The sequence below is a fragment of the Thermobia domestica genome, chromosome 12 (genome assembly GCF_964235325.1).
Source record: "Thermobia domestica chromosome 12, izTheDome1.hap1.1, whole genome shotgun sequence".
Classification (NCBI taxonomy): Eukaryota; Metazoa; Arthropoda; class Insecta; order Zygentoma; family Lepismatidae; genus Thermobia; species Thermobia domestica.
The window spans coordinates 227,100,853-227,127,708 of record NC_137465.1 but is presented as its reverse complement, the minus strand read 5'-3'; the positions used below and the strand labels follow the sequence as shown (position 1 = coordinate 227,127,708).

The 26,856-nt window shown below is 35.5% G+C and overlaps 1 protein-coding gene across 9 annotated transcripts in view; it reads right to left on the bottom strand.

Moving 5' to 3' along the window:
• Positions 1-2,187: 2,187 nt before the first annotated feature.
• LOC145667074 (dedicator of cytokinesis protein 1-like) overlaps positions 2,188-26,856 on the bottom strand; it is a 172,607-nt gene continuing 147,938 nt past the window's right edge. For 7 of the 9 annotated variants that reach the window (XM_081734781.1, XM_081734782.1, XM_081734786.1 and 4 more), the window contains 4 exons: positions 26,367-26,426; positions 18,635-18,779; positions 13,630-13,781; positions 2,188-11,351 (listed from right to left, as the gene is read on the bottom strand). In XM_081734781.1, coding sequence (XP_081590907.1) covers positions 11,265-11,351; positions 13,630-13,781; positions 18,635-18,779; positions 26,367-26,426 — 444 coding nt within the window. In that variant the 3' untranslated portion in view covers positions 2,188-11,264. The remainder of the gene's footprint in view (positions 11,352-13,629; positions 13,782-18,634; positions 18,780-26,366; positions 26,427-26,856) is intronic. The other 2 variants (XM_081734783.1, XM_081734788.1) reach the window with 1 other exon arrangement.

Sequence of the window (26,856 nt, the reverse complement as noted above, 5' to 3'; positions counted from 1 at the left end):
TTCAATTACATTCAAATCTGGGGATTGGCAGGACAGAGGAGGCTCAACTTCAATCCAATGTACCTCAAACCACGCCGCAACAGCTCCAGCTCTGTATGTGGGCACACTATCATCGTTGAATATCCATTCTACAACATTTGGACCACAGTATACACAAGGTCCAATAAAATGGCGATATAATCGCTGAGCTACCGTTAAGCGCCAGCATGGGTACCCTTAAAAACTAGGATTCTGCGGTCTACAATATCAGAGCCACCGCTATGTTTCACGGTTGGGCGGAAACAAAGTGGGTTATGCTACTTTAGGTTTCCGCCACACAAACATGGCCTGTAGTTTGATTCATCCGACCATATAACACGTTTCCAGTTATCAGCAGCCCATCTTGCATGTTTGAGGCACTATGGCCCCTTATCAGCGGTTTCGTAGGAGCAACCCGATCGCGTATTTCCATGTCATGTAATTCAGGTGGATGTGATTGTTGACAGGCTGTAGGAAATGCTGCTTGAATTCCTCCGTCACTTGCACCACAGTCGCACGATGATTGTGAGTAAAAATTCGCCTTAATGCATGGTGGAACTAGTCACTAAATGTTTTCTTCCGACCAATGTTCCTCTTTACCGATGTGGTTTTGCCATGAGTTTTGTGGCTTGTCACCTTGACATTTATTCCTAACAACACACTTGGCATTTGTCACGCTCATACCACATAACCAAGCGGCAACAATTTGCCCTGTTTGGGAATCGAAGAAGTCGCCTACTTTACACTATCACTGCCTTCTCGATTCACTGCACACTGTTGTTGTACTGCTCATCATGTAGTACGGATTTTGCCTTAATGCGCCACCATCAATAGTGGCGCTGCAGGCGCCACCTGACCGTTGCCAACCGACACCTGACTTGTTTCCAACTTCAGATATTTCCATTGAATTGACACGTATCTGTATAGTTTCTTCATTCTAGAATAACTAAATATGAATTTAGTATGCTTCATAGCAATAAGGAGTGTTCAATTTGTATTTAGGTCCTAACCTAGTTGGTCAGCTGTTAAGGACGGGACTTATGGCTTAATGTATGAACCCGAATCATTTCGTTCAACGCATTCCCTGGGATTCGAATGACGAAGCACTCACGATAAAGGAGTGATCCCTATACATTCAGTTTTCGTATGACCCAAAAAATGTTCAAATGTGTCCGTTACTTTTGATAACGTATCTTACCTATAAACAGCACAAATTTCTTCACAGGACTATGTATCATTTTATCCTTTATCGAAATAAAATTGTAAAACGTAGCGGTTTTATAACAACTCATCTTCACGTTAAATACCTTACGTCTCATTATAAGAATTTCGACAATTTTTTTCACATCTACTGGCGTCAAATATCAGCTACCAAGTGACGTTAGAGCTGACCCGCTGCGACTCATACACCGTGTTTTGGGGCAATAACACCATATTGTGTACAAAAGGTTAACAGTTTTCAGACGACCCGATACGTATATACGAGATGTGATCAAAAAATACGATGAATAATTTTACTAGAAACAAAGTAATAAGCTCACATGGAATTTGATTTTATCTCCTTCAAAGTACTGTCCTTGGCTAATAATGCACTTATCCTAACGTTGAATCCACGATTAGAAGCATTTCTGGAAGGAGTTCACTACTGTCATGGTCCTCTCAATGTCAGCAATGGTGTCAAAAAGTTTTCCTTTAAGCGAGGTTTTAATTTTTGGGAAGAGGGAGAAGTCGCATGGTACTAAATCTGATAAAGTGAATGTGGTAGGACAGGAACACTTTTCCCGGCCAAAAAAACTCGCGGATCAAAAGCAAGGTATGTCATGGCGCGTTTTCATGGTGAAGAAGGAACCATCTGCTCATTTAATCGAGAGTTAAAATGCTTTTCGCAGACCCATATATATTTAGTTCACCGGAAAGCTCTCGAATAGTCATTCGTCTATTTGAACAAATCATTTGTGCGTTTTAGCACGTTTCCATAGGTTGTTGCTCGTTTTCAACTGACTCCTTGATGATGGTAAGAAGATTGGCTGTTGAAATACCACGAAAGTAATCATCAGAATGAGAATCCCAGAGACCATGAAGGAAATTAGTGGTTCTTTCATTATAAAAAAAAAATATTTACTAATAGTGACTGCATTAGATTATTGTGTGTTCAACAAAATAAAAATGTAATTTTCCACACTAGCTTTGTTTATTTTCTAGCAACTACTTATCACGCAGTTTGTTCTCTTGTAATATACAATAACACAACAAAATGTTTTTTTTTATGATTTACAATTCACAACAATAAGAAAAAATCATGAAAAATGATGGAATACATTACAATATGAAAAATACCAACAGCACAGAAGATAAAATATTGTTATACTGTTACGCAACCATACAATTTTATGCAAAACGATAGTTGCACATTATGCAAGATTAGTATACATATATATTTATGAGCATGATATGTAAATAGGCGACAGTTAATCTCGGGAAACAGAAATCACAGCATTTGGTCCCCAACAGAGAGAGAGAGAGAGATTGAGAGAGAGAGAGAGAGAGAGAGAGAGAGAGAGAGAGAGAGAGAGAGAGAGAGAGAAAAGAAATGGATCCACACAGGAACTGTACAATACTGGACAAAAGTAGTTTCTTCAAAACCCTGTGAATAAGTCACATGAAGAAATGGGGCATCAATATGGAACATCAGTAGGAAAAGTATGGCGTATGGTTACACTGTGTTAACTATGTACAGCATTTATGAGACTCGTTTTATTTTCCAACAATTTTTAACATCGATATTTTTGGTTTGAGTATGCGCCGTGTATAATATTTATCTCCGTTTTGTACTCGTTAGATGTGTGATCATCTAGTACTTTTTTCATTAACTTTATTTGTCATGTTCTATTACTTTACACAGACACTACAAATATTTTTAAGACAGGAAATCGTAATAAAATATGCAGAGATTATTCAAATAAGAGTGAAGTTTGATTTAATTAACAGCCACAAATACAGAATCTACAGATTATTAATTTGGCATGAAAATAAAATAATTGTATGTCTCTGCGCAGTACGATGACTTAACAATAGCTGTATTATCGAAGGAAACTTCGTTCTACAGACGGCAGAAAGCAACTCTTATGAATAATATTCTTAATTTCATGTTTATTTGTATAACCATCATATACATTAACGAGCATTAATTTACAGGATAAACTGCCATGTGTGATACCTACTCTCAATGAAAGTCCGATCTACTATATTGTTCTATCATAATTTGATTACAATATCGTATACTTAATAGATCTTAGAAAAAGTTTTTACGGTAAAATTTTGTACAATTTTGATCCTCTATAAAACCATATACAGTAAACTTTCGATTATCTGCGTTTCTTTCTATCAACGATAAATTATGGCAGTGACCCCAGCCAGTGTGTGGCGAAATTTTAGAATTTAAAAATTGATATTATGTAACCCTGAAGAAGGCCTTTACATTTTATATGACACATTTTAAACCTCTAATGGTGAGTTCTGAGACAGACTGAATTGGAACATGACTCAAATTCTATTGACGAATATTTAGGAACTATATAGAAATTAGAACCTGATACTAATGGTTCTCAATCTTTTTTGATTGACGACACACGTTACTGAACATCCAAGACGTCGCGACACATTTGTTTGATATTTTTCTTATAAATAATAATAATATATATTGTTATAATAGTGCAATCCTTATATGTTTTTGTATGTAATGACTACGTAGTAATGGGCATTATTGCTGCCGCTGGAGGTATTGACTGGTACAGTGTCTCGATTTTAACTAATTATTATTAAATTCTTCATCATTTTTAAATTCTAAAATTTCGGGACACACGTTAGGGAGCTGCGTGACACACCAGTGTGTCGCGACAGATCGGTTGAGAACCATTGGTTTATATTACCATTAATAAAAAAATGTAATAAGTGTATCGTGATGTCGTGAGAGCACTGAAAAGTGTGTCGTCAGACAAAAAAACGCTAGGAACCGCTATATTAAAAGAAAATCTACAACGCATGTGGAAAAATACTTTTATAGAGTCTGCAGAGGAAGAACTTTATGCTTATGAGCTGGTTCATTTAGCGAAATATATTACTGGACAAGATAACACCGTTGAGTGACATCATTTGTGTCGATTATGATCCAGGTTTTAATATCTTACCCATAGAAAAAAAAATCGTAGATGGAGCATTTCGTATGGTTTTGAAGAAGGAAGACAAAGAAAAGGATAAGACGCAGAAGCAAGTGAGTCATGGCGCAGCTCTAGCACACACTGAAAGGCTCACTCAATATGTGGAGAAACAAGACGATGTATCACTTTGTGACAAAATGTTGCTTTAAAAAACTTGTCACAAATAAAGGAGTTTCAACACGGAAAAAAAAAACAAAAATTTCCTCTTTTATTTTTTAAAAAAAGTAAACAGTAAGCTTATAAGTCACCGTAGTATGAGTAGGATCCCTAGTGTAAACAAAAATTATTTAAACGCACTTTCATATTTATTTGTGTCATTTCTCGGGAATTTTGCGGATTATAGTTGCTGCGCTACCCAATTCGACGGATAATTGAGAGTTTACTGTACTAAAATTCTACCGCGTTACAACGCATAAAGACTTATGGTAGCCAGATAGTTTTTAGTTGGGTTATACACGGTCAGCATATCGGCTCCCATTGTTCTTATATCTGTCCGTCTACAGTGGAGTTTGGTACAACTACTACACTCCTATTGCCTTATGCGAGTTAAATATTAAAAATTCTTCTGTATCCTCTCTGAAAATCGAATCAGGAATTACACGCGGTAACTATTCGGCTATGGAGTATATATATAAGAACTCTGTTCTAATTCCGTCAAAAAATAATCAAAGGGACAAGTACTAACCGATTCTACATCAAAACCTAAGTCTGAATTCAAATATTTTTTAAACGAGATGAACTCAATAACTGCATACTAATACAATGCTAACATAACTGACTTTTTATCTTATATTGAGTAGAATTTCCGGGGAAAAAATCCTACTTGATTAATTTCCGACCACATTAAGCCTCATTTCACTTATTGCTCATCGAATTGATAGAATAATGTGTAACAAGTTACAATTTATAAATATTAGAGTTTATTTCAACTGCTTTCATGAATGCATTTGAAAATGAAAGTATCCAAACCAGAAAATAGGTAACTAAAGCATGTATGATCGGAATTTCATTCCAGTTTCCCTGAACATGACCATCTCGTATACTGTTGGAGGTTTGTTGATACACGGGACTTCCTAAGTAGTATTTCGAGCTCTAAACCTGTGATGTGTTGGATGATTCCTACAATTCTATTCCCCATAATATAAGACATCGTTGTTTCCTCCACTGAAAATACAATTACATTACAATAAACATCCAGTATCACAACTGAGAATCCTCTCTGGTTTGCTCTAATATTAATTTGCTTAGCTGATTATGAACTGAATATATAGGAAATTGGACAAGATTATGACCAATACTTATAGCGTATACACTCACTGTAGGACGACACGATTTTACTATATATAACTGTACAAAATACATCTTTATTCGTAGAAAAAATTTCTAATAACTGCCTCTAATTGTGTCACTAGAATTTACAATGAAAATTCGTATTATTATAAAGCATTAATTAGCAAAGTTATTGACCTAAGAAAAAAAGAATGACAGTATTTACGTTATGAGATGTACAAACTTCTGAACTGTTTTAATCTGCAAGAATACTGTTAATACTGAGCTTTCTCTATATTACTATTACTTTTACTTTAAAGAATATTATGTCAAAAAAATATACAGAATTTCTTTAGTTCATAAAGAACAAAATCTGGATTTTTTAAAAATATGATCAGAACTACTGTACATAATTTTAATGTCAAAGACGTAACTTTTCAGCCAATCTCGTAAATATCTTAGTCTTGAAAGTGATTACCGAGATATCTGATTTTCTTCTGAACTATCTATTGAGTGCATCATATAAGGGAAAGGTCTGGAATTCGAGTCCCTTTTTGCTTTCCCGAACACTAAAAATTACTTTCACAATTATTCGCTTTCAGTGATCATCCACCTACTCTGGTCTACGGGCATACTGAAGGAATTAAAACTATGTTTTCCCCTGAGGGATTAATCCAACATGGAACATGGCAGGATGGAATTTTATGTTCAATCAGGACCAGCACATTCCACTATTTCTTTTTTTCTTTTCAGGAAATATATTGGTTAACATAATTTTTTAAAATCTGGTATAAGTCGCAACGCGTTGCTTGCCTAGAAATACAATTTAAAACATGTTAATTTTATGCAAATTTTTCGTTGTAAAGTAAAAACAGTTTCGGTCGTAATTGATAACCTGCTGAAAAATATAATTCCTTGGTTCACTGGCACATTTTCAACCAGCTTAATACCATTCGTAGAGGTCTGTGCAGATATCCACAGCATTTTGTATCCGCATCAACACATGATGATGTAGCAAATATAAACAAACTTGTATGGAATTATGATTTCAAAAATAGTTTTTAACATAACTCTGAATACTCTCTTTATATATTTCTGAATATATGATGATATATGAAAAAAACTAAAGCTACGAGGGAGGAGATATGAATAAAACTAAAGCTACGAAACTAAGGTTACAAGGCTGATATTTCTAGAGTTTCGTCTATTATAGAGGAATGGGGTGTGTGCGATAATTGTAATGCATAGAGTTGGTAACTGTGCAGTTTCAGCCAACTACGGCGCTAGTAGTAGGCAAACAGAAATGGCGACTCGTTTGGAAAACTGCTCTCGCTCCAGTTTGGAGTATTCCGCTCAGTTATTCGATTTCTGTGGGAGAACCATGTAACCGCAGCTGAAATTCATCGACAGCTGGTAGAGGTTTCCAGAGAGACTGCAATGCCTCGTCACCTTATTGCAGAATGGTCTCGAAAGTTTGCAGTTGACAGAGAAAACGTCACCGACGAGAAGCGCAGTGCACACCACGCTGTTGAAGCAGTTTCGCTGGGACATTATCGACCACCCTACCTACAGTCCAGTCTACGCGACTTTCATCTGTTCCCGAACTTGAAGGAGTACCTAGAAGACCGTCGCTTCGCTTCAGACGAGGTGGTGAAACACTCGTGACAACGTGGCATACAAGAACAGGATTTTTACCAGGAGTGGATCTTCAAACTCATCCCACGAAGCGAAGTGCCTCAACCGATATGGAGACTATGTCGAAAAATAACCTAATGTATGTATTATCTGGTGGCTGTATTGATTGTATGAAATAATATATACACGTTTCACTGTAGGCTTTGTAACCTTACTATCTGATCTCTCCTGGGAAATATATAAGAGGGTGTTTGGGTTCGTTTCCTGTGGGCTACCGTTTGTGTAAACAGATTTAATGGTATCGGGTTTGATCCCTGAACGTCCTTTTATATATGGCGCCCGAACAGGGACACACAATAATCGAACCCTGATATCCTCTTATAAATATTAAATGCAATCTTTATTTATCGTAAATCCACGACACTAAATAAAATTGATCGAAGAAAATTATCACGTTTGTAAATACCGTATTTGTCGATTTATTTCAGAGCAAACTGCTACTTAAAATTACTACTGTAAAGACACAAGCATCTTCCTTCAGAACGCAAAGACAAAATATAGAGATACAAGTTCCTTCAGAATGAAGAATACTCCAGCTCAAACAAATTCGCATAAAATTATATTAACACTTCATATTTATTATAAGTTTGAATGCCATGAGAATGGAAGAAAATTCAACGACGCACAACTTTATTCTGGTGGTTGTTTGCGCTAAATAAGTAATCACACTTTAATGTAAGATGTTAATACTATTCAGAAGAAAGACAACGAAAATTCTTGTCTTTTCACGACTATCCGTAATCCACACAAAAACTAAGAATAAATCTATAAAAAGCTATACAGACTTTTAACTCACTCAAAAGCATTTTAAAAACGAATAAGATCGGTTATTTAGTTTGTGCATCTCATAACAGTTCTTCTAAAAATTTGGAAAGAATTAAAGAAAATGTCGAAGAAGGCACAAGGCACCCGTTGCTTTTCTTTGATTATTAAGTAAAACTACTTCCACCCTAGTTTTGGCACCAAAACTATTGTCACTTTATAAAAGGTCTCCTCTCGAAATGACGTACAACAAAAAACTAAAAGCTCTCGCCAAACTTTGGAAGTCTCTCTGCTATACTATCTGCAGTCAAAAATGAACTGTTAAAAAGTTTAGCGAGAACTACACTGAATACAAGACGTTGAATAGGCTTCACGTCGGAGTGCAGAATAAAAACAAATTATCACCGTATGGTTTTTAAAAGATTTCTAAAGCACAATATTAATTAAAATAGTTATTTTTAATGTTTTCAGTCCTTTCCTTGTCAAAGAACGAAAATTCATTTCATAGAAAACGTAACATGTTATCTCGAATAAAATTAATATACAATATTAGTAAAAAACGCTGTAAATACTGATATACCTTTAAAATTAAATTATACTTTTAAAATTTCGTTTCAAAAATGTACATTATGCTTTCATTTTAAAAAAATGTACAAATTTAATACATTTGCATTAATATACAGCTTACATACACAAGGAAACATCAAGTTTATATACAAATAATAAAGAAATTCGAATTGCACATATCCTTTGCAAATTAGTTAGTATTCTTTTTAAAATACTTACTGAAATGTTTATTTTTAAAATGCTGGTCCCTTACAACAATGGACAACATTCCACAGACATTCATGAATATTTATTACAAAGAGGAAAGATCCACGAAAATGTTACTGACTAAATTATTTGCATGAGAAACACTATATTATTTGCTTAACACATACTATAATAATGCAATGACTTGTTGTAAAAGTACAAGTACATTGATAAATATACGTAACTTTGAAAACTATATTGAAAATCTAGTTATAACCTGAGAACTAACGGGATATTTTTGAAACTTGAAATAATTTATTCGTGGTTAAGAGCCTGACATATTAAAATAATACAAAATTTACCATTTTTCTTTTGCTTATTTTTTTATAAATGAAAAGAGATAATGAAATGATACCACAATCATAGATAATGTTATTCTACAACAAAAAAAAAAAATATGGACCTGAAAAATTTTGTTGTTTTGATTTTGGTTTCCTCTGGAACTACTTTTTAAATAACATTATTATGTAAATTTAGTAACTTACCTTAAAACTATTTTGTTTCTTACAAGCTAAATACAACTATTATTTAAAAAGTAGTTCACAGGATACCGAAACATGATATGTAATCAAATGCAGTTGAGTTCGTTCCTCCAGTCGCTACTTAACTTAGATTTTGGGGAAAATGTTATTACGGCAACACTGTAATTTCTGTGGATAGTAACACTAAAAATTCTTCAGGTTCATATTTTCTGTTGTAGAATATCTATGATTGTGGTATCATTTCATTATCTCCTTTCATTTAAAAAAAAAGCAAAAGAAAAATGATAAATTTTGTATTTTTAGCAAGTTAGGCTCTTAGGGAAAAGGAAGATATTACATTCAGCGCTTTTTTTTAACACTGCTTTTCTCGCATATAAAACTTGGATACTCTGAAAACCTAGCAACAAAGGTGTGAAGACAAAAGGTATAGCTCTATTATGTACAATATCTTCTACTCACAATTAAAGAAAGAAAATAATATGACAATCTAGCAACAAAGAAGGAATAGGACAATGCATTTCACATTTAATTATACATATGGTTTCTACTTGTATGAAAAGAATCTCTAAATATAGCGAACAAAACGTCGACATATTCTTTTATGTTAAAACCTGGATAAGGGAAACTGCATAGACTGAGGTCCGATTCACAAGGCACCTATTTCAGCAAAAATAACGCCTGGACCGTTAAGAATAGAAAGTACTATTCTTTAGATAGATAATTCTTTTTGGTAACATTACCGTGGATCGTTGTACGACACCACCATACAGCACATACTACATGCGTACATAATCACAGCGTACTTAGAATAAACTAGCACACGGCGTGGATCAAAGTAAATATTACTGCTCAATTAACATCAATGGTTTATATATATTATTATTATTACTTAACATTCATCCTATAGAAGATATGTATACGTTGGTCATTCATACTATAAATATACGACGGTTAATCATACAATAATAGATAACACTAAACACGATACTACCAATCACGAGAAAACATCAACTGTCAGCAATACAAGATTTATATGTATGGGATCACATGGTCTCCACAAATAACCTAAAAAAACTGGAAATTTACACACATACGTACGCATCTACCGATACAATTTTGTACATATCTAATATTTACAACTCACCTCAACAGCAAATTAATGTTTTATGTAAATGGATGTACAGCTACTATTTATTGTAGTCAATGTTCCAATAACATAATTCAATATATGTATGTATATATATATAATACATGAGGTAAAATACCTACTGGTAAAAAGACATACGGACTAGGAATTCCAGGACACATCTGTGTCGGACACTTACTAACATACCAAAAAATTATATATTTATATTCTTTCGTTACTTCGAAGTCGTCGTCTTTATCAAGTATATTACTATCCAGTATTAATAACTAATCTTTTATATACATTTCTGTAAATTATAAATATTCTCACTAAAGAAGGAAAACAATACCTATAAAACTGCACTTCTATCAAATCTAAACATAATTCTTCAATTATTGGCACTATATGAAAAGCAAAAATTAACTTTGCTTATCAAACAATTAAAAGCTTTCAAAAACACAAACAGCGTTGACTCATTTGCGAAAACTGCTGTAACTCATGTCATTAATTATACCTATAATTACTTTGAATCTAAAACTGACGATGTAGGGAATACCAGGAAACTCTTCCACACTATAAACTTTACCACCTCTCTAGAAGTCAAATTCTTATTCCTGTTAGTTATACTGATACACAAAGAGCATGGACAACAACAGGACTCTTTGTAATGCCCAGGCATACCGAAAAACATCTGCATTTATTAATTAAAAAAAAAAAAAAAAAGAAGGCACAGACTAACACGTCATGATGACATCAGCATTTGGTCACTGAACAACTCTCATCTTGTCCAAAAGCGAATGTACACAGCTTCGTTGGTTTAGTATCAATGCAGTCTTCTATTAACATAAATGAATACTAATGAAATAGACGAAACGGTAGAAATCAATCCGTTGGAATTTTTAACGATGGCTTTTTTGGTGGCGGGGTCGGAGGTGGACCGTCCTCTTCTACTGGTTCTGGTGGTGGCGGCTATACAAGAAAAAGATATATCAATAAATTATAATATTTCGTATTAAATTCTAATATATCAAATAATGATGATGATACTGTTATGGATAATTAAACCAGTGGTTCTCAACCTTTTCTGACTGACGACATACGTTACTGGACGTCCAGGCCATCGCGACCCATTTGTTTGATATTTTTATTATAAATAATAATATTTATTATAATAATGAACCCAATTAGTTTTTATAATGACTCTATATAGCACTGACCATTATTGCTACCGCTGGAGGAGTTGACTGGTACACTCTGTCTCGATTTTAACTAATTATTATTAAATTCTTCATGATTTTTAAATTCTAAAATTTTGCAACACACCTTAGGAAACTGCGTGACATACCAGTATGTCGCGACACATCGGTTGAGAACCACTAGATTAAACTGATGATCAATTACAGATGCTTCTCCAGAAACTTAAATTGATACATTCAAAACTCAAATTCACCAATCAGTATTAAAAGAATGGGTTTGCATTTCTGGATTTGACGTTTAGTAGACGAAATAATAAATTCATCCTAAATTATAAAGAGGACCAAATACTTGTGACTTTTACAATACATAGCAAATCCACGAACTCGTATAAGGTCAAGGCTAACTTACGGTTATTTTTTTTTTCTAGGAGTTAACAGACTAATATCTATTTAGGACAACACAAGGTATCATTTACGAATTATTTTGAATTAGGAAATATATACAGATATTCCAGGAATATTATCGGAAAACTGAGACAACGGACTTCGGACGCATATCTTCTATCACAAAATAAGGTCGTAAAGATGAAGAATTTTTGAATTTCATTTTCAGGTAAGCTACAGTCTTCTACAAAATTTGAAAAATGTTTCACAGATTCAAGAAATATTTTGTTAATACGTCTGTTCATGTGGGACATTATAAGGCTATCTGTCATTGTGACGATTCATACATTGGTGTGACTGAAAGGAATATTGATACTAGAACAAGACGCCAAGAATGAAGATTCAGCAGTTTGCGGCTTATTCAAACACCTAGTTGTGTCCAAGCATAGTATTGGGAAGTCAAGCTTATCAGCAAAACCACACCATAAATCGAAAGCAACGTTTTCGAATATTATATTATATGTAGAGCCAAAAATCCTAAGTTAACTTTGAATAAAAGCAACACTATAAGAATTAGGATGGTGTCACTAACAACTTCATTCAAAAGTTTGGGTTTCATTGATCTTGACAAAGTTCCAGTATTTTAAGGATATTTTCGGAGCTTACTTTCAATTTTTCCCAAACGAATACTGAATTAGTGCACATCATACACACAGGATTATTATAAAAATTCATTGAGTTTTAAGGTGAAATATGTCGAAACTAATAATACAACAGTTTGTGCTAAAGATAAAACGAAAGAACACATTTCAATGTTTAATTTCTCATATTCGTAATCTTGGCTTGTGACGACAGGTTGCGGCACAAACCTAGTTTACAAAATGGCATCTATGTAGCAGAAAGCATTCTGTGTTTTGGAATATGAGAAGGTTTTTTTTCTGTTGTTACCGTATACATGTATTCTGCAGGCAGTTTGCAACTGCACTACCAGGTTAACAGTTTAAGGACACTGGCTGCCTGTATAAAAGTAAATGAACAGGCCGCTGGATTAGGCCATATACTAAAGATGACTTATAGCTTTTCCCAGGCCTCCTAAATCTTAAATTGGCTGTTTGTGATTGTTTTCCTTCGAGGGCATGTGAAAGATACAGTGTATGTGGCCCCCTTACCAACAACTCTTGAGTGAGCTCTACGATCATATTACACCTCATTTACGACCATTGGTAGGGAAATGCTAGGGTGTGTGTGGGGCGAACTACACTATCGTATAGATGTGTGTCGTGTGACGAAAGGAAGTCACAACTCAAGATTTTATAATTGTACATCTGAAACCTGGACAGCGTCTGTATATTTTCATGTATCTCTCGTTATTGTACGTGTTATACATTTTCTAATACAGCCCTTTCAAATAACCATAAATATAGACGCTAGGAAAAAGACTGTATTGAATCAATTATTTGACATGCGGATTATCCAAGAAATTCCTAGCAAATATTTACATTATTATTTGTAGATTATTAAGTATATGAATATCTTCATGTGCGATACTAGAAGAAATCACTCTACGTTTCTGGCAATTATATTTCAATTTTTGGTGTCCGTTCCATCTTACACAATTATTTATTTTAATTGATCTACAGTTAAAATACAAATAATAGATGGCTTACTTTTGGCCGTACTCTGGGAGTGGTTGGAAGTGTAATCGGCCGCGTGTTTTCCTGTTTTCCTTCATCAGGTAGATTGCAATAATCGGCTTCACGAGTTTTCTGTGGCAATGGAGGGGGTCCATCTTCTTCACTGGCTGTAGAATCAGTAGTTCCTGTCGAGAATGAACGATAACATTACAGGCATAAAATAATAATAATAAATAAAATGGAATGGAAATTATTAATAACCTTTCAATAACGTAAGAAAGAAAACACACGCTGTGTGTTTATTAGATAACATTTTAAAACAAGTTCTAAAGTTATTAACATATATACAGATTGTTCTCAAAATAATGGAAAGCCTTGTACTGAAACACCCAATAAACATCTGTACACTGGGACAGTCTTTTGTTAGAGTAAACACACAAAGGAAGCAGGGAATCTGTTTCTGATTACAAGAGCCGATTATCTGCGCGAATCTGTGCCGTCTACTGAACATAAAGAACGCGTGTAGTAGGGCAGACAAAAATCTGCTAGTTACATAGAAGATGACTAGTTTATTGGACGAGGAGTTCTTTGCTTCTTGATAGTGCCGCATTAAAATTCAGAAAGAAAGGAACTGGTATCCATATCAATATTTACGCCGTCTAATTCAGCTCAAAATGTGAGAAATCATTGAATTGATCATTGTTACGAGGAGATATCTGCAATGTATTTCAAATGGAACATATCCCCATTTAATAATGACCGATTCAATTGTATAACATATTTTCAAACAACCCTCTAAATTATAATGAATTGTGTGCCTGAAGCAGTAGGGAAGCTAACCAATAACAAGAGCAGTAAACATAGTAATGATACAGTAAATTATAATAAATATTTACTCAGCTTGCTTCTTCAGTTCTGCACTTATCTCTTTCCAGTATTTGTCAATCACATGTCTGTTGTGATGGTATTTGTTTCTCTTGTATCATATTGTAGGCAGATTAAAAATAACTTCAATTAAGCCTTACCGTTTCTCTTATATCGCAGTGCGCGCACAAACAAAACCGACAATAAGCTAGCAAGAATTAAAAATTCATTCCGGTAAACTTGTCGTCGCAGATTCCAAACGCCGACAAGTCTAAACCTGCTTTCTCTGTGTTGCTTTATTTATAAATATGCAGTTACTCTTCAAGCTGGCACATGCTGGTCGGCACAGACAGTTTGAAAACAGGAAACCTGAGTCTTTTGTGTGCATATCCTTAGATCTGTGTTGGGTGATAATATGCAGTACGCGAGGTAGTATAGCACGGATTCATGTGTACAACAAGCCATATAGTGCTGCAGAATGGGAGACCTCTCCGACTTCCAAAATGAACAAGCTGTGTATGCGTGGTTAGTTGAAGTATTTCTGTCAGTGTAGTAGGTGTAACGAGAGCAAAGTGTTCAAGGTAATGACTCATATACATACGGACGAACTCATAGCGCTATCAGAGATGAGAATGGTGCACGGAAATAAATGAGAGAAATAGCCGGACATTGAAGAGAAAAATAAAATGAAATCTTTGAGTTTTACGTCCCACAGATATGCCGGTTAGGCTAAAGGAGGCGGTGATGATGAGTAATGAATGAAATGGTGGAATGAAGAAAGTGGGAGGAAACGGGAAAACCCCGGAAAAACCCACGCACACGGTGTTTGTCCACCACAAAGTTTACTTGGCGGGGGCTGGGATTGAACCCGGGACCCCAAGCACCAGAGGTGAATGCTCTACCACCGAGCCACCGCGGCCCTAGTGGTTCTTAGAGTAGCGAGTCTAGAGCAATTTCCTTCTCTATTATAAATGATGCAAGGATGGTTCATTATTTTTCTATAAACGATTCACAACAGCTTAAAGGTAGTTCAACGCTGCACTAATAAGTTAACGTCCATAATCTTACCGTGTTTCAACTATCTTGATAATTATCTGTATATTTCCTGTATATCAGTCCCTGTGATACATAAGTCACAATTATACGCATATAAAATGGTAATAAATGATTGGTAACTCTACGAGGGTTGTTACATAAATTCTAAGCCTAATGAAGAAAAATTAGAACTAGACATGCAATACTTTTAGGACAAATTTATTGAACCTTCCTATGATGTCATACTAAATTTGGTATTAATATCGACTTTTATTCTGTTCTTTTATCCTGAAGGCCCAGAAAGACAAAAAAAGTGCAAAGTGTGACCAAATGGAAAAACTGAAGGCAAGAGTTGTTAATGAATATCTTCACAAGAAAGCTTTAAAGCCGCAGGAGATCCACACCGACATGGTTGCTACTTTAGGTGATCGTGCCTCTTCATAGTGAAGAAATGGGCAGCCGAATTTCAGAGGGGAGAATTCCATTGAAGATAACACTCGATCAGGAAGGCCCATGGAAGCACTAACTCAGGAGAACATTGACAAAGTGCATGAAATCATCATGAATAATCGGTGAATGACCATTAGGCAGATTGCTGAGACAGTGGATTTATCTAATGCAAGCGTTGACAGAATTATCACCTACCATCTGTTGATAAGCGAGATGAGTGCCAAAACTTTCAACTGCTACTCAGCTCACCCGACGCAACATTTCAAGAGACAATCTTCATCTCTTCCGGACAAAGCTAAATGACTTTCGCACTCGATTCATAACAATAGATAAAACCTGGGTCCACCATTACCAACCGGAGTCCAAACAAAGTTCCAATCTGTGAAAATACCCTTCATCCCCCTGCGAAGATGGCCAAGTGCCCTCAGCTAGAAAAGTGATGGCTACGGTTTTCTAGGATTCTGAAGAGATAATGATGGTGGATTATCTTTCAAAGGGGCGAACATTGACTGGGGAGTTCTGTGCAGGTCTTCTACAATAACTGCGTGATAATATTCGGCAGAAGCGTCGTGGTTAACTGACAGCAGGTGTGCTTCTCCATCAAGACAATGACCCTAGCCACAAATTAGTCATCGCAAAAATGGCAGCAATTCATGATTGCGGCTACATATTGGCCTCCACCCACCTTATTCGCCTGATTTGGCACATTTTGAATTTCGTCTCTTCCCAAAGCTCAAAAAAAAAGTTGGAAAGTACTCATCTTGACACTGACGATGACGTTACGCGTACAGTACATGAAATTTTACACGCCTTCGACAATTTTTTTGTCAGACGCATTAACGCACTTGAATACCGATAGTAACACTTCATACATACCATAGATTGTAACACCGATTCAGACAGTGGTGTGTAGCGGGCTCGCACCTTGGTCTCCAAAACTGACCACAAGGGATCAATGATACTGAGGTCTGGCGATTGTGGAGTCCATGGCAGATGTGAAACTTCATTTTCGTACTCATCAAGTCAGTCCTGGACGATGTGGACTGCATGAACAGGGGCTCTGTCATCTTGAAACACGGTATTATAATCTGGGAACAAAGTTTGCGCCATGGAATGCAGCTAGTCCCTCAAAATGGTTACGTAGTCTTGGCACTGACATGTCCATGTAGCTTGATAATGAGTCCGGTAGAATACCAGGATATGGCTGCCCAAATCATCACTAAACTACCGCCATGCTTCACTCTTGATAACAGACAGTCTGTATTGTATGCTTGTGCTGGCGTTCTCCACACGTAAACTAGGCCAGCATTTGGAAACAATGTAAAGGAAGACTCATCCGAGCAGATGACAGTCTTCCACTGCTTCATTGTCTAGTTTCTTTTATGGGCGTTGCACCACTGGTTCCGTATAGCAGCATGGTCAACAGTCACGAGTGGTTGGTAAGCACTGTATTCAGCTAAGCTGTGACTTCTGGAGCCGTGGTGATTTTCTGCTTGGTCACAAGCCTACTCAATGTTTGTCTGTCTCTGACACGCAACACATACTTGCGTCAACGTAGGTGCTTCGCTAATGCGGTTTTTCGGAATACTTGTAGGCAGTCATGATCTTCGAGGCTGTGACTCTTGGAATTGGTACACCAAACATTTCTGCAACTTTTGTTACGGAAGCTCCCACCATACGTGCACCCACAATTTGCCCTCTTTGAAACTATGTCAGCTCAGACATGATTCACGAGAACCTGCACGGGCCCATCTGTTCGCTTGGCCAAATTGTATACCTCACAGGATGTACTGATAACCACAGCAACACCTACCATTCAGACGCAAATCGTGTTTGAAATGGCTACCTGTTTTAAACCAGGTGTTTCTATATTTTTGTCCTTCCCCTGTATATATATTGACCCCTTTCGCAAGACCTGGATTCCAGTTACAACTTATATTTAGACGTCTTACCTGAAACAAATATTTGATTTTGAAAACTTGAAACATTTTGTATTGGCATTGAAGAAGCTTTCAAAAATTTCGCTCAAAGAATGACTTTTGAGAGAGAGAGGGGGGGGGGGATAGAAAGAGAAAGAAAGAGAGAGAGACTGAAACTTTATTTGAACTCATGTACCGTAACTAATGTTTACAAATTGCTGCATCATTTTTAATGTCAGAATAATTTTAAAATAAGAATAAATAATGTTCTTTTTTAGAACTTATGAGACGAATTACCATATGTAATTAATCATTACAATATATAATTATTCACGGAAAATGATTACATATATATCTATAAATGTTTAACAATAAATACTGCATTATAAGTTTTTTTGCTATCTACTACAGTATTCCATATTTAAAAGTCAAGAGTCCGATGAAATTACACCGATTATTCACCGAGTTTTGACCCGACGCATACGCTGATGTGCAATTTTATTAGCTATTTTCTCTAAACTCATAAGCACTTCTGAAATAAAACTCTTTTCGAATTATAATATCTTACAAAGAAAACACAGAAGCTGAAATACAAGTAACCGTATTCCAAAATCCTTTCATTTGTGTACAAGTTATCCTCACTTAATACAGTACAGGAAATTCTGATAAAATCGAAACTAGTGGGATCGAAAAAGAAAAAAAGTTTGGAATTATGCTTCTTACACTCACATAAACCTAATTTACGAACTACAATAAGTTAGTCCACTTACCCATTGAATCCCTATTACTCCCGCTGCTTCCATTTAACTTTGTTGGAGAACCAGTTACTTTAATTGGCTGAAACTGACCACTGGATGGACGGCTCAACCTCCGCTCCCGTTCAACTTCAGACCTCAGAGGCCTCTTTGGTGTTAGCTACGAAACAAACAGAATTTACACATGAAAACAAATACAAGAAAGAAAAGATTATCAAGCTACTGAGGCACCCAACACACGTGAAGAAAGCAAGCCCGCTAGCACAGCACACAAACCTGCGTTCGTTTTCCATCACTGTTCTGAAACCTGGTAAGTTACATTGCGAAAATATTTAAGACGGCAAGAATGACGTAAAAATAACAGGGTGGACACGAGAACTATTTTAGGACAAATGTTGCATCAAAATCTTGCATCTCGAAACTACTGCATCTTATATACTTGTACTTTAGTTATGCGTAAGACTGCCGTATTTTGGAACATTTTTTAAAAAAATTAAATTTAAACTGAAGACATGACTTAGAGGGAAGTGCCTAGAAATGCTACATAAGCAATACAGCTTGACGTATCCTCATTGAAAACACGCTTTTACATTAAAAATCGGAAGAAAAGACGAAATGAAAATTTAAAACATAAGTATCTAAAGGTTATTTAAAGGAATATATTATTTTTAAATTTAACTTTACAGATTTTAATATTCAGCTGAAAACTGTTTAACATTACAACTGAAATAACATGAATTCTTTCACAATTTATATCTTTAAACTAAATTATTTGATTATGGAAGCCCACATACCATAATAACAATAAACTATAAAAGGATTTATCTATTAAACACACACGAAGTTTATTCAGTAAAATCCTGCACGAACTGATCAGTTGTAAAACACGCAATTATATAAAATAACAGACAAATTCTGACCAAAGCATATATTAACTAATAAATAATAGCGTTACAGTTTCGGCAAATTAACTTTGCCTTCATCAGACACATTATGAAATACAATTTCTAAGATTACAGCTTATATACTTCTTAAAGTGAGAGGAGGTATTCCATGAACCAATCATATTCGTCCTTTCCTTTAACAATTTTTTAATTAATACAAATGCAACTTTTAATGATCAACTTTCACTTAAGAGCTAAACTTTTAATTGGCACACCTATGTATGAATAACTTTCACTTTTGAAAAACATAAACTTTTAATAGTCTATCCGTTGTTCAACACACCTGTTTTAATCTCTTCTTTCTTCTCTGTTTTATCCAATATCTTTCTCCATACCTCATGTATATTTAGTCCGCTATTCCAATTCATAAGTTTCTCGCTTCCTTCCTTTCTTATCCATTCTGCCTCTTTCCATTTTCTTATAATGCTTCTTTTCTCCTTTTCCAGCCCCTCTATGCCTTCCCAGTCTATTTCATGTCCTGTCTCCCTTACATGTTTATATATAGCGTTACTATCTCTCTTCAATCGAACGTCGTCCTTGTGCTGTTTAATCCTTTCTTGTAACCTCTTTCCTGTTTCTCCTACATAACTCATATCACATTCTTTGCATTTAATTCTATATACAACCCCTTCATCACTTATTTGAATCTCTGTTACCTTCCTTTTCCTCGTTCGCAATGCATTTAACATTCTTCTGCTACCTTTTCTGTACGTTCCTACTCCTTCTTTTCTCAATAAGTTTTTTAAGACTTCCGTTTTTTCTCCTATGCTCTCTATCCCGAACCATCTTTTCTTTTCTTTTTCTCTATCTTCTCTCACTTCCTTCTGCCTTCTGCCCTCTTCTTTCTTGCTATTCCTCTTCAATCTATCCTCACTATATCCATTCTGCATTAATAAAGTGTGAAATTGCTCTATGTCTTCTTTTCTCTTCTCGTCATCACTATCTATCATTCTTATCCTTCTCTCCATGTTTCTAATAAAGTTCCTTTTAGTCCCTTCATCTACATCACTTCTTCTATGGCAATAAACACCTGCTGAGCATTGTTTCCTATACCATGTTGTTTCGAATCTCCCTCCTACTTTCCTTATTGTCATATCTAAAAAGTTTATTTTCCCCTCTTCCTCTAATTCTACCTCCAGGCTTATTCCTTTTTCTTTATCTTCTATCCTTCTCACAAATTGCTCGAATTGTCTCTTCGTTCCTTTCCAAATACCTAAACAATCATCCACATACCTGCAAAACATAATCAGTCTTTCGCCTCCTTCTTCCTTAACTTTCTCTTCCCATTTATTCATCACAATTTCTGATAACACTGGGCTTAAGCACTGGAAAAGCAAATAGCACTGGAAAAGCAAATAGAGTTGTGAAGATAGGAAACGTAATACTAAAGGAAGAAGAAGAAAAATGCCTTGATTTGGGATACAAGTTCAAAGTGAGGGAAGAAAAGACGAATACAAGGGAATTAGTTTTTTCAATGGAACAAGCAATTATGGACATAAAAGAAGAGGAAGAAAGGAACACGATAAGAAGAAAAGCTGCTGCTATAGTGAGGCAGAATATGAACAAACAAATAGGGAATCCTACAAAAGAAGAGAAAGAAGGATTTAAGAGCTTAAGAAAGACATTGTTATACAACAAGCCGATAAAGGAGGAGCAGTAGTAGTAATGGAAGAAAAATGGTACAAAGAGAAATTAGATGAATTATGCGACGAGACATACGAGGTGATAGGTGAGAGAAAGATGAAAGAAGAAGTTAAAGAGGAGATAATAAAGAATGCGAAGAAGGCAGGCTTTAGAAAGTTATTAGATGAAAAAGGAAGAATTCCGGATATGAAAGGATTCCCGAAGATACACAAAAAAGAGGTAAAGTTGAGACCAGTAATGGATTGCAGAAAGAATATTTTTCAACCATTAGAAGAGGAAATAAAGATAATAGCAGAGGAAATAAGGGGAGAACAAGTAAGTAATAGAGTTAAGAATACAGAAGAAGTAAAGAGGATGATAGAGAAAATAGGAAGAAGAAATGAGAAAACACTGATGTTTAGCGTAGATGTCAAAGCATTGTTTCCCAGCTTAAGAAGGGATTATATTTTGAAGGTATTGGAAGAAGAAATGGAGAATAGAACAGTAAGGAAATGGAAGAAAGATAAAGTGATAAAAGCATTAAAACTGATATGGGAGAACAGCGTGTGTACGATAGGAGAAAAATTAGTGAAAATAAAGGAAGGACTAAGTATAGGATCGAAATTAAGCCCAGTGTTATCAGAAATTGTGATGAATAAATGGGAAGAGAAAGTTAAGGAAGAAGGAGGCGAAAGACTGATTATGTTTTGCAGGTATGTGGATGATTGTTTAGGTATTTGGAAAGGAACGAAGAGACAATTCGAGCAATTTGTGAGAAGGATAGAAGATAAAGAAAAAGGAATAAGCCTGGAGGTAGAATTAGAGGAAGAGGGGAAAATAAACTTTTTAGATATGACAATAAGGAAAGTAGGAGGGAGATTCGAAACAACATGGTATAGGAAACAATGCTCAGCAGGTGTTTATTGCCATAGAAGAAGTGATGTAGATGAAGGGACTAAAAGGAACTTTATTAGAAACATGGAGAGAAGGATAAGAATGATAGATAGTGATGACGAGAAGAGAAAAGAAGACATAGAGCAATTTCACACTTTATTAATGCAGAATGGATATAGTGAGGATAGATTGAAGAGGAATAGCAAGAAAGAAGAGGGCAGAAGGCAGAAGGAAGTGAGAGAAGATAGAGAAAAAGAAAAGAAAAGATGGTTCGGGATAGAGAGCATAGGAGAAAAAACGGAAGTCTTAAAAAACTTATTGAGAAAAGAAGGAGTAGGAACGTACAGAAAAGGTAGCAGAAGAATGTTAAATGCATTGCGAACGAGGAAAAGGAAGGTAACAGAGATTCAAATAAGTGATGAAGGGGTTGTATATAGAATTAAATGCAAAGAATGTGATATGAGTTATGTAGGAGAAACAGGAAAGAGGTTACAAGAAAGGATTAAACAGCACAAGGACGACGTTCGATTGAAGAGAGATAGTAACGCTATATATAAACATGTAAGGGAGACAGGACATGAAATAGACTGGGAAGGCATAGAGGGGCTGGAAAAGGAGAAAAGAAGCATTATAAGAAAATGGAAAGAGGCAGAATGGATAAGAAAGGAAGGAAGCGAGAAACTTATGAATTGGAATAGCGGACTAAATATACATGAGGTATGGAGAAAGATATTGGATAAAACAGAGAAGAAAGAAGAGATTAAAACAGGTGTGTTGAACAACGGATAGACTATTAAAAGTTTATGTTTTTCAAAAGTGAAAGTTATTCATACATAGGTGTGCCAATTAAAAGTTTAGCTCTTAAGTGAAAGTTGATCATTAAAAGTTGCATTTGTATTAATTAAAAAATTGTTAAAGGAAAGGACGAATATGATTGGTTCATGGAATACCTCCTCTCACTTTAATAAGTATATAAGCTGTAATCTTAGAAATTGTATTTCATAATGTGTCTGATGAAGGCAAAGTTAATTTGCCGAAACTGTAACGCTATTATTTATTAGTTAATATATGCTTTGGTCAGAATTTGTCTGTTATTTTATAAAAGAAGTTCCAAAGCTAGAATGAGTGGCATTCAGACGCAATTATATATATATATATATATAATGAGTGTGGATCCCTTGACATATAGTCGTGTATATACAGTATAAAAGTGAAGTCGAAATACATTCAACAATAGAAAATGACACAATTTAAAGAGTAGCCACACAATAAACAAACATTTTACGATGATGGTGTTAGTCTTTGTACAAAATATTAGTGAAGCTACAGTTGTATCATTTTTTTTTTTTTTTTTTTTTTAATTTAGAACTCAGTGCACAAATCAACTCAAAGTGGGTATTAATAGGTTACAAACAGACAAATTTACCTACCCGCAAACATATATACAATACAGAGTAACATATATGGTAAAATTATTTATTATATTTCTCTTACATAATTTTTCAAGCTCTTTTGAGTCCAAGTGGCCAACAAGTGTGCTTCCTATGAAGGAAGTTCCGGAATTGATCCCCGGTGCAGGGCACTTGCCTCGGATATGAACATGAGCAGTGGTTCGGGTCACACTTTTGGGAGGTAGATTCCATCTCATATAGACTCGATTATAAAAATAACGTTGGAACTGCAATTAATCAATAATTTTTCAGGAATATTATAATGTTACAATTATTTCGTGAAAATTTGATTCCAGATCACTGCATTTATTACTTTCTTTGACTACGTTACAGTCATCTTTTAAGGCATTTCTATAAATCTTTCTATGGGTGTAATTTCATGACCGAACGTGTCTCAATAAAGCAGAAGACAAAATTTCTATTACGATGCGAAAATATTATTTGTAAATGTGAAATATGCTGTTGAAAATTCTCTATCTAAAAGTGTAAATGCAGCGTAGAAACAATGAGCACACAAAATATTACGATTGCTATCTTAACAATCGGAGCTCGGAGTTATTAAAAATAAAAAACGCAATAGTAAAGATTCACGTGAGTAGCCGAGTTTGTCACGTTGCCGATTAAGCCATGACCAATTAATCTGACAACTATTCAATTTAGCTAGTAAGTAATGTTTGGTTATTTCAGTAATCAAAGACGTCATTTAAAATCCTTTAAACCTCGTATTAAGGCGTACTCCCTTACCACAGACATAAAAAAAATAAAATAAGTAATTTAAAAAATGATAGTTCCCAAGCCTGCCGATCTCGTCGTTTCTCCAATCATTTTGACTACATTATACAACTGTCATCATTAATTATAGAGAGCCCGCCAAAAAATGTATACACTCTTTGTCATTCTTTATCAGGATACTGGTAGTGACAATTGTTCTGATATTTAAGTATATTGTAGTATAGGTTTTTGCCCAACATATGTCGGTACTGATGATAAAGTTCTTCTCGGGCAATCAGCCAGGTGAAAACTGGTGGATAGGCCAACGTTTCGAGAGCTGTCATCGTTCTCATCATCAGGGCAATTATGTAGAGATCAGCGGATATAAGATATATATACTCTGGGCTGGCAAAAATGCTGGTTCCTGATTGGCTGAAAATGCTGGTTCCTGATTGGCTGATTCAATCTGAAAACTGCAGCTGTGATTGGCTGGCTATGTTCCGTAGTCCGTGGTACTGATTGGCTGAGGGTTATCTGGATGTTTGTGTGTCGTTTTCTTTGCTGTGGTACTGATGACCGGGTTCCACAGGGGGCTGAGTTGAAATCCAGTGTCTCTATTAACGTTGTTTAGTTCATGAACTATGGCAAGAGATTCGGCTACTATCCTGGTCCAGTAATTGGTGCTCTTGGTAATGATGGATGTGTCCTTAAATAAAACTTTATGGCCTTCTGTTAAACTGTGTTCAGCTAAACCTGATTTTTCTGGATGGAATAATCTAATGTAATTTTCATGTTCTCTGCAACGTTGTTCAATGGTGCGTCCTGTTTGTCCTATATAAGCCTTTCCGCATTCACAGGGTACAGGGGATGTCGGTACTGTCTGCATGGTTACTGAGATTTAAAAAAAAAAAGGGGGGGGCAGGTGTACGCTTGACGTTGGAGTAGCGTATGTTTTGAAGTGTTTTATCAGGTTTGGGAATGCCATCGACATGCAGCGTCAGTGGACAGGAGCTGTGAAAGATGAAGTGTATCGAAGTAAGCCGCGCACACTCGAGAACCTTCGCCACAAGATTACAGAGGCATGTGTATCGATTTCCATTGATACATTGACCGCTCGTCGTCCTGTTAAGTATTTGGCCGCCAACACCCAACATTTTGAATATCTAATGTAAACATATGCTTACTTCAAGGTGTGTGACACATATCTGAACAATCATCATCATCATCATAGGTATTTCCTGCCTTTATTGGCAGGTCACTTGCCGCAGCTGAGAAGCTTCCATGCTCCACGGTCCTCCACTAACCTTTTCGTCTTCACGTATGATCTTTCTCTTTTAATATCATCCATTAATTGTAGTCTCCTTCGCCCCCTCCCTCCCTTTCCCGCCACCATACCCTCTAGGACGTCCCTCATGATACAATCTCTTCTTAGGCAGTGTCCCAACCAGTTTCTCTTCCTCTTCCTAATAATATCTAAAAGTGTACTTTTCTCACCCACCATTTCTAATACTCTCTCATTCGTTTTCCGCTCGACCCAACTAATTCTTTCCATTCTTCTCCACACCCACATTTCGAAGGCTTCCAGTCGATTTTCGTCACCTTTACGTAATGTCTCAACAATAATTATATTTAATTAAGAAATATGATATTTACAGGGATTTTTTTTTTTGAACAGTGTATAAATTTTTCTTGCGGACTCTGTACATTGATAAGAAAATAGATTAAAAGATGTAAGTTAAGAGTTCTAAAAATACATAAATTTATAGAAGAGCTTACTTCTTTTGACCTATTTTCTTTGTTCCTGTACTCGATAACGACGGCTGCAAAAAACTAGTAGAAATGCTTGGAGAAATACGCTTTCTTCATTCAACTGAACTCTAATTCATCTTGCATGCAAATGTTATATTAATTCCAACTTGTCCCTCATTCACAGAATTGTCCTTAATAATGCAGTAAAATAAGAATTACATATTCTTAAAGTTATTCCACAGTTATGTTCACGGTAGAGCTTGAGGGAAAAAAAAATATAGAAAAAAGCTTTTGAATATTTCTAGGCTGTTATCAAGCCATATACAACCAGTGTAGTTTTCGAAAGTTTAATTTGTTGCCCTGACACTTACTTACCAATGTTTTGCTGAAAGAATGCATCCGCTGCAGAAAAGGCTTCTCCCCTTCCATGCACACCTACCAAGTACGAGAACTCTTACACAAACAAAAAATATAGAGACGGCACAGAACAAAGTTTTCTTTCACTAAACGTTCACAAGAAGATGGTCAGTACAAGACGATTAGTCGATTTATTAGTATGAAGCTATCACTGACGTATGTTATTACTTCATGGGAATCTAGTTAAGTTTTGTAAACGGGAATACGTGTTATCGTTCAGAAATAACAGAACAGGCTAAGAAGGAATTTTCCTCCAAAAAGAAGTCTACATTCATATAATTCAGTGAAAGTATATATATTTAATAGTCTAAACAAAACTGGAACAATGTAAATACAACAATACCTGTATTATTGTTAATCTATGCAATCTAGGAGAATTAATGACAGATATTCTTGGTGCAATTTTAGGAAAGGTGCTTTATTGATACTGAGTTAACAGGTATAGAAT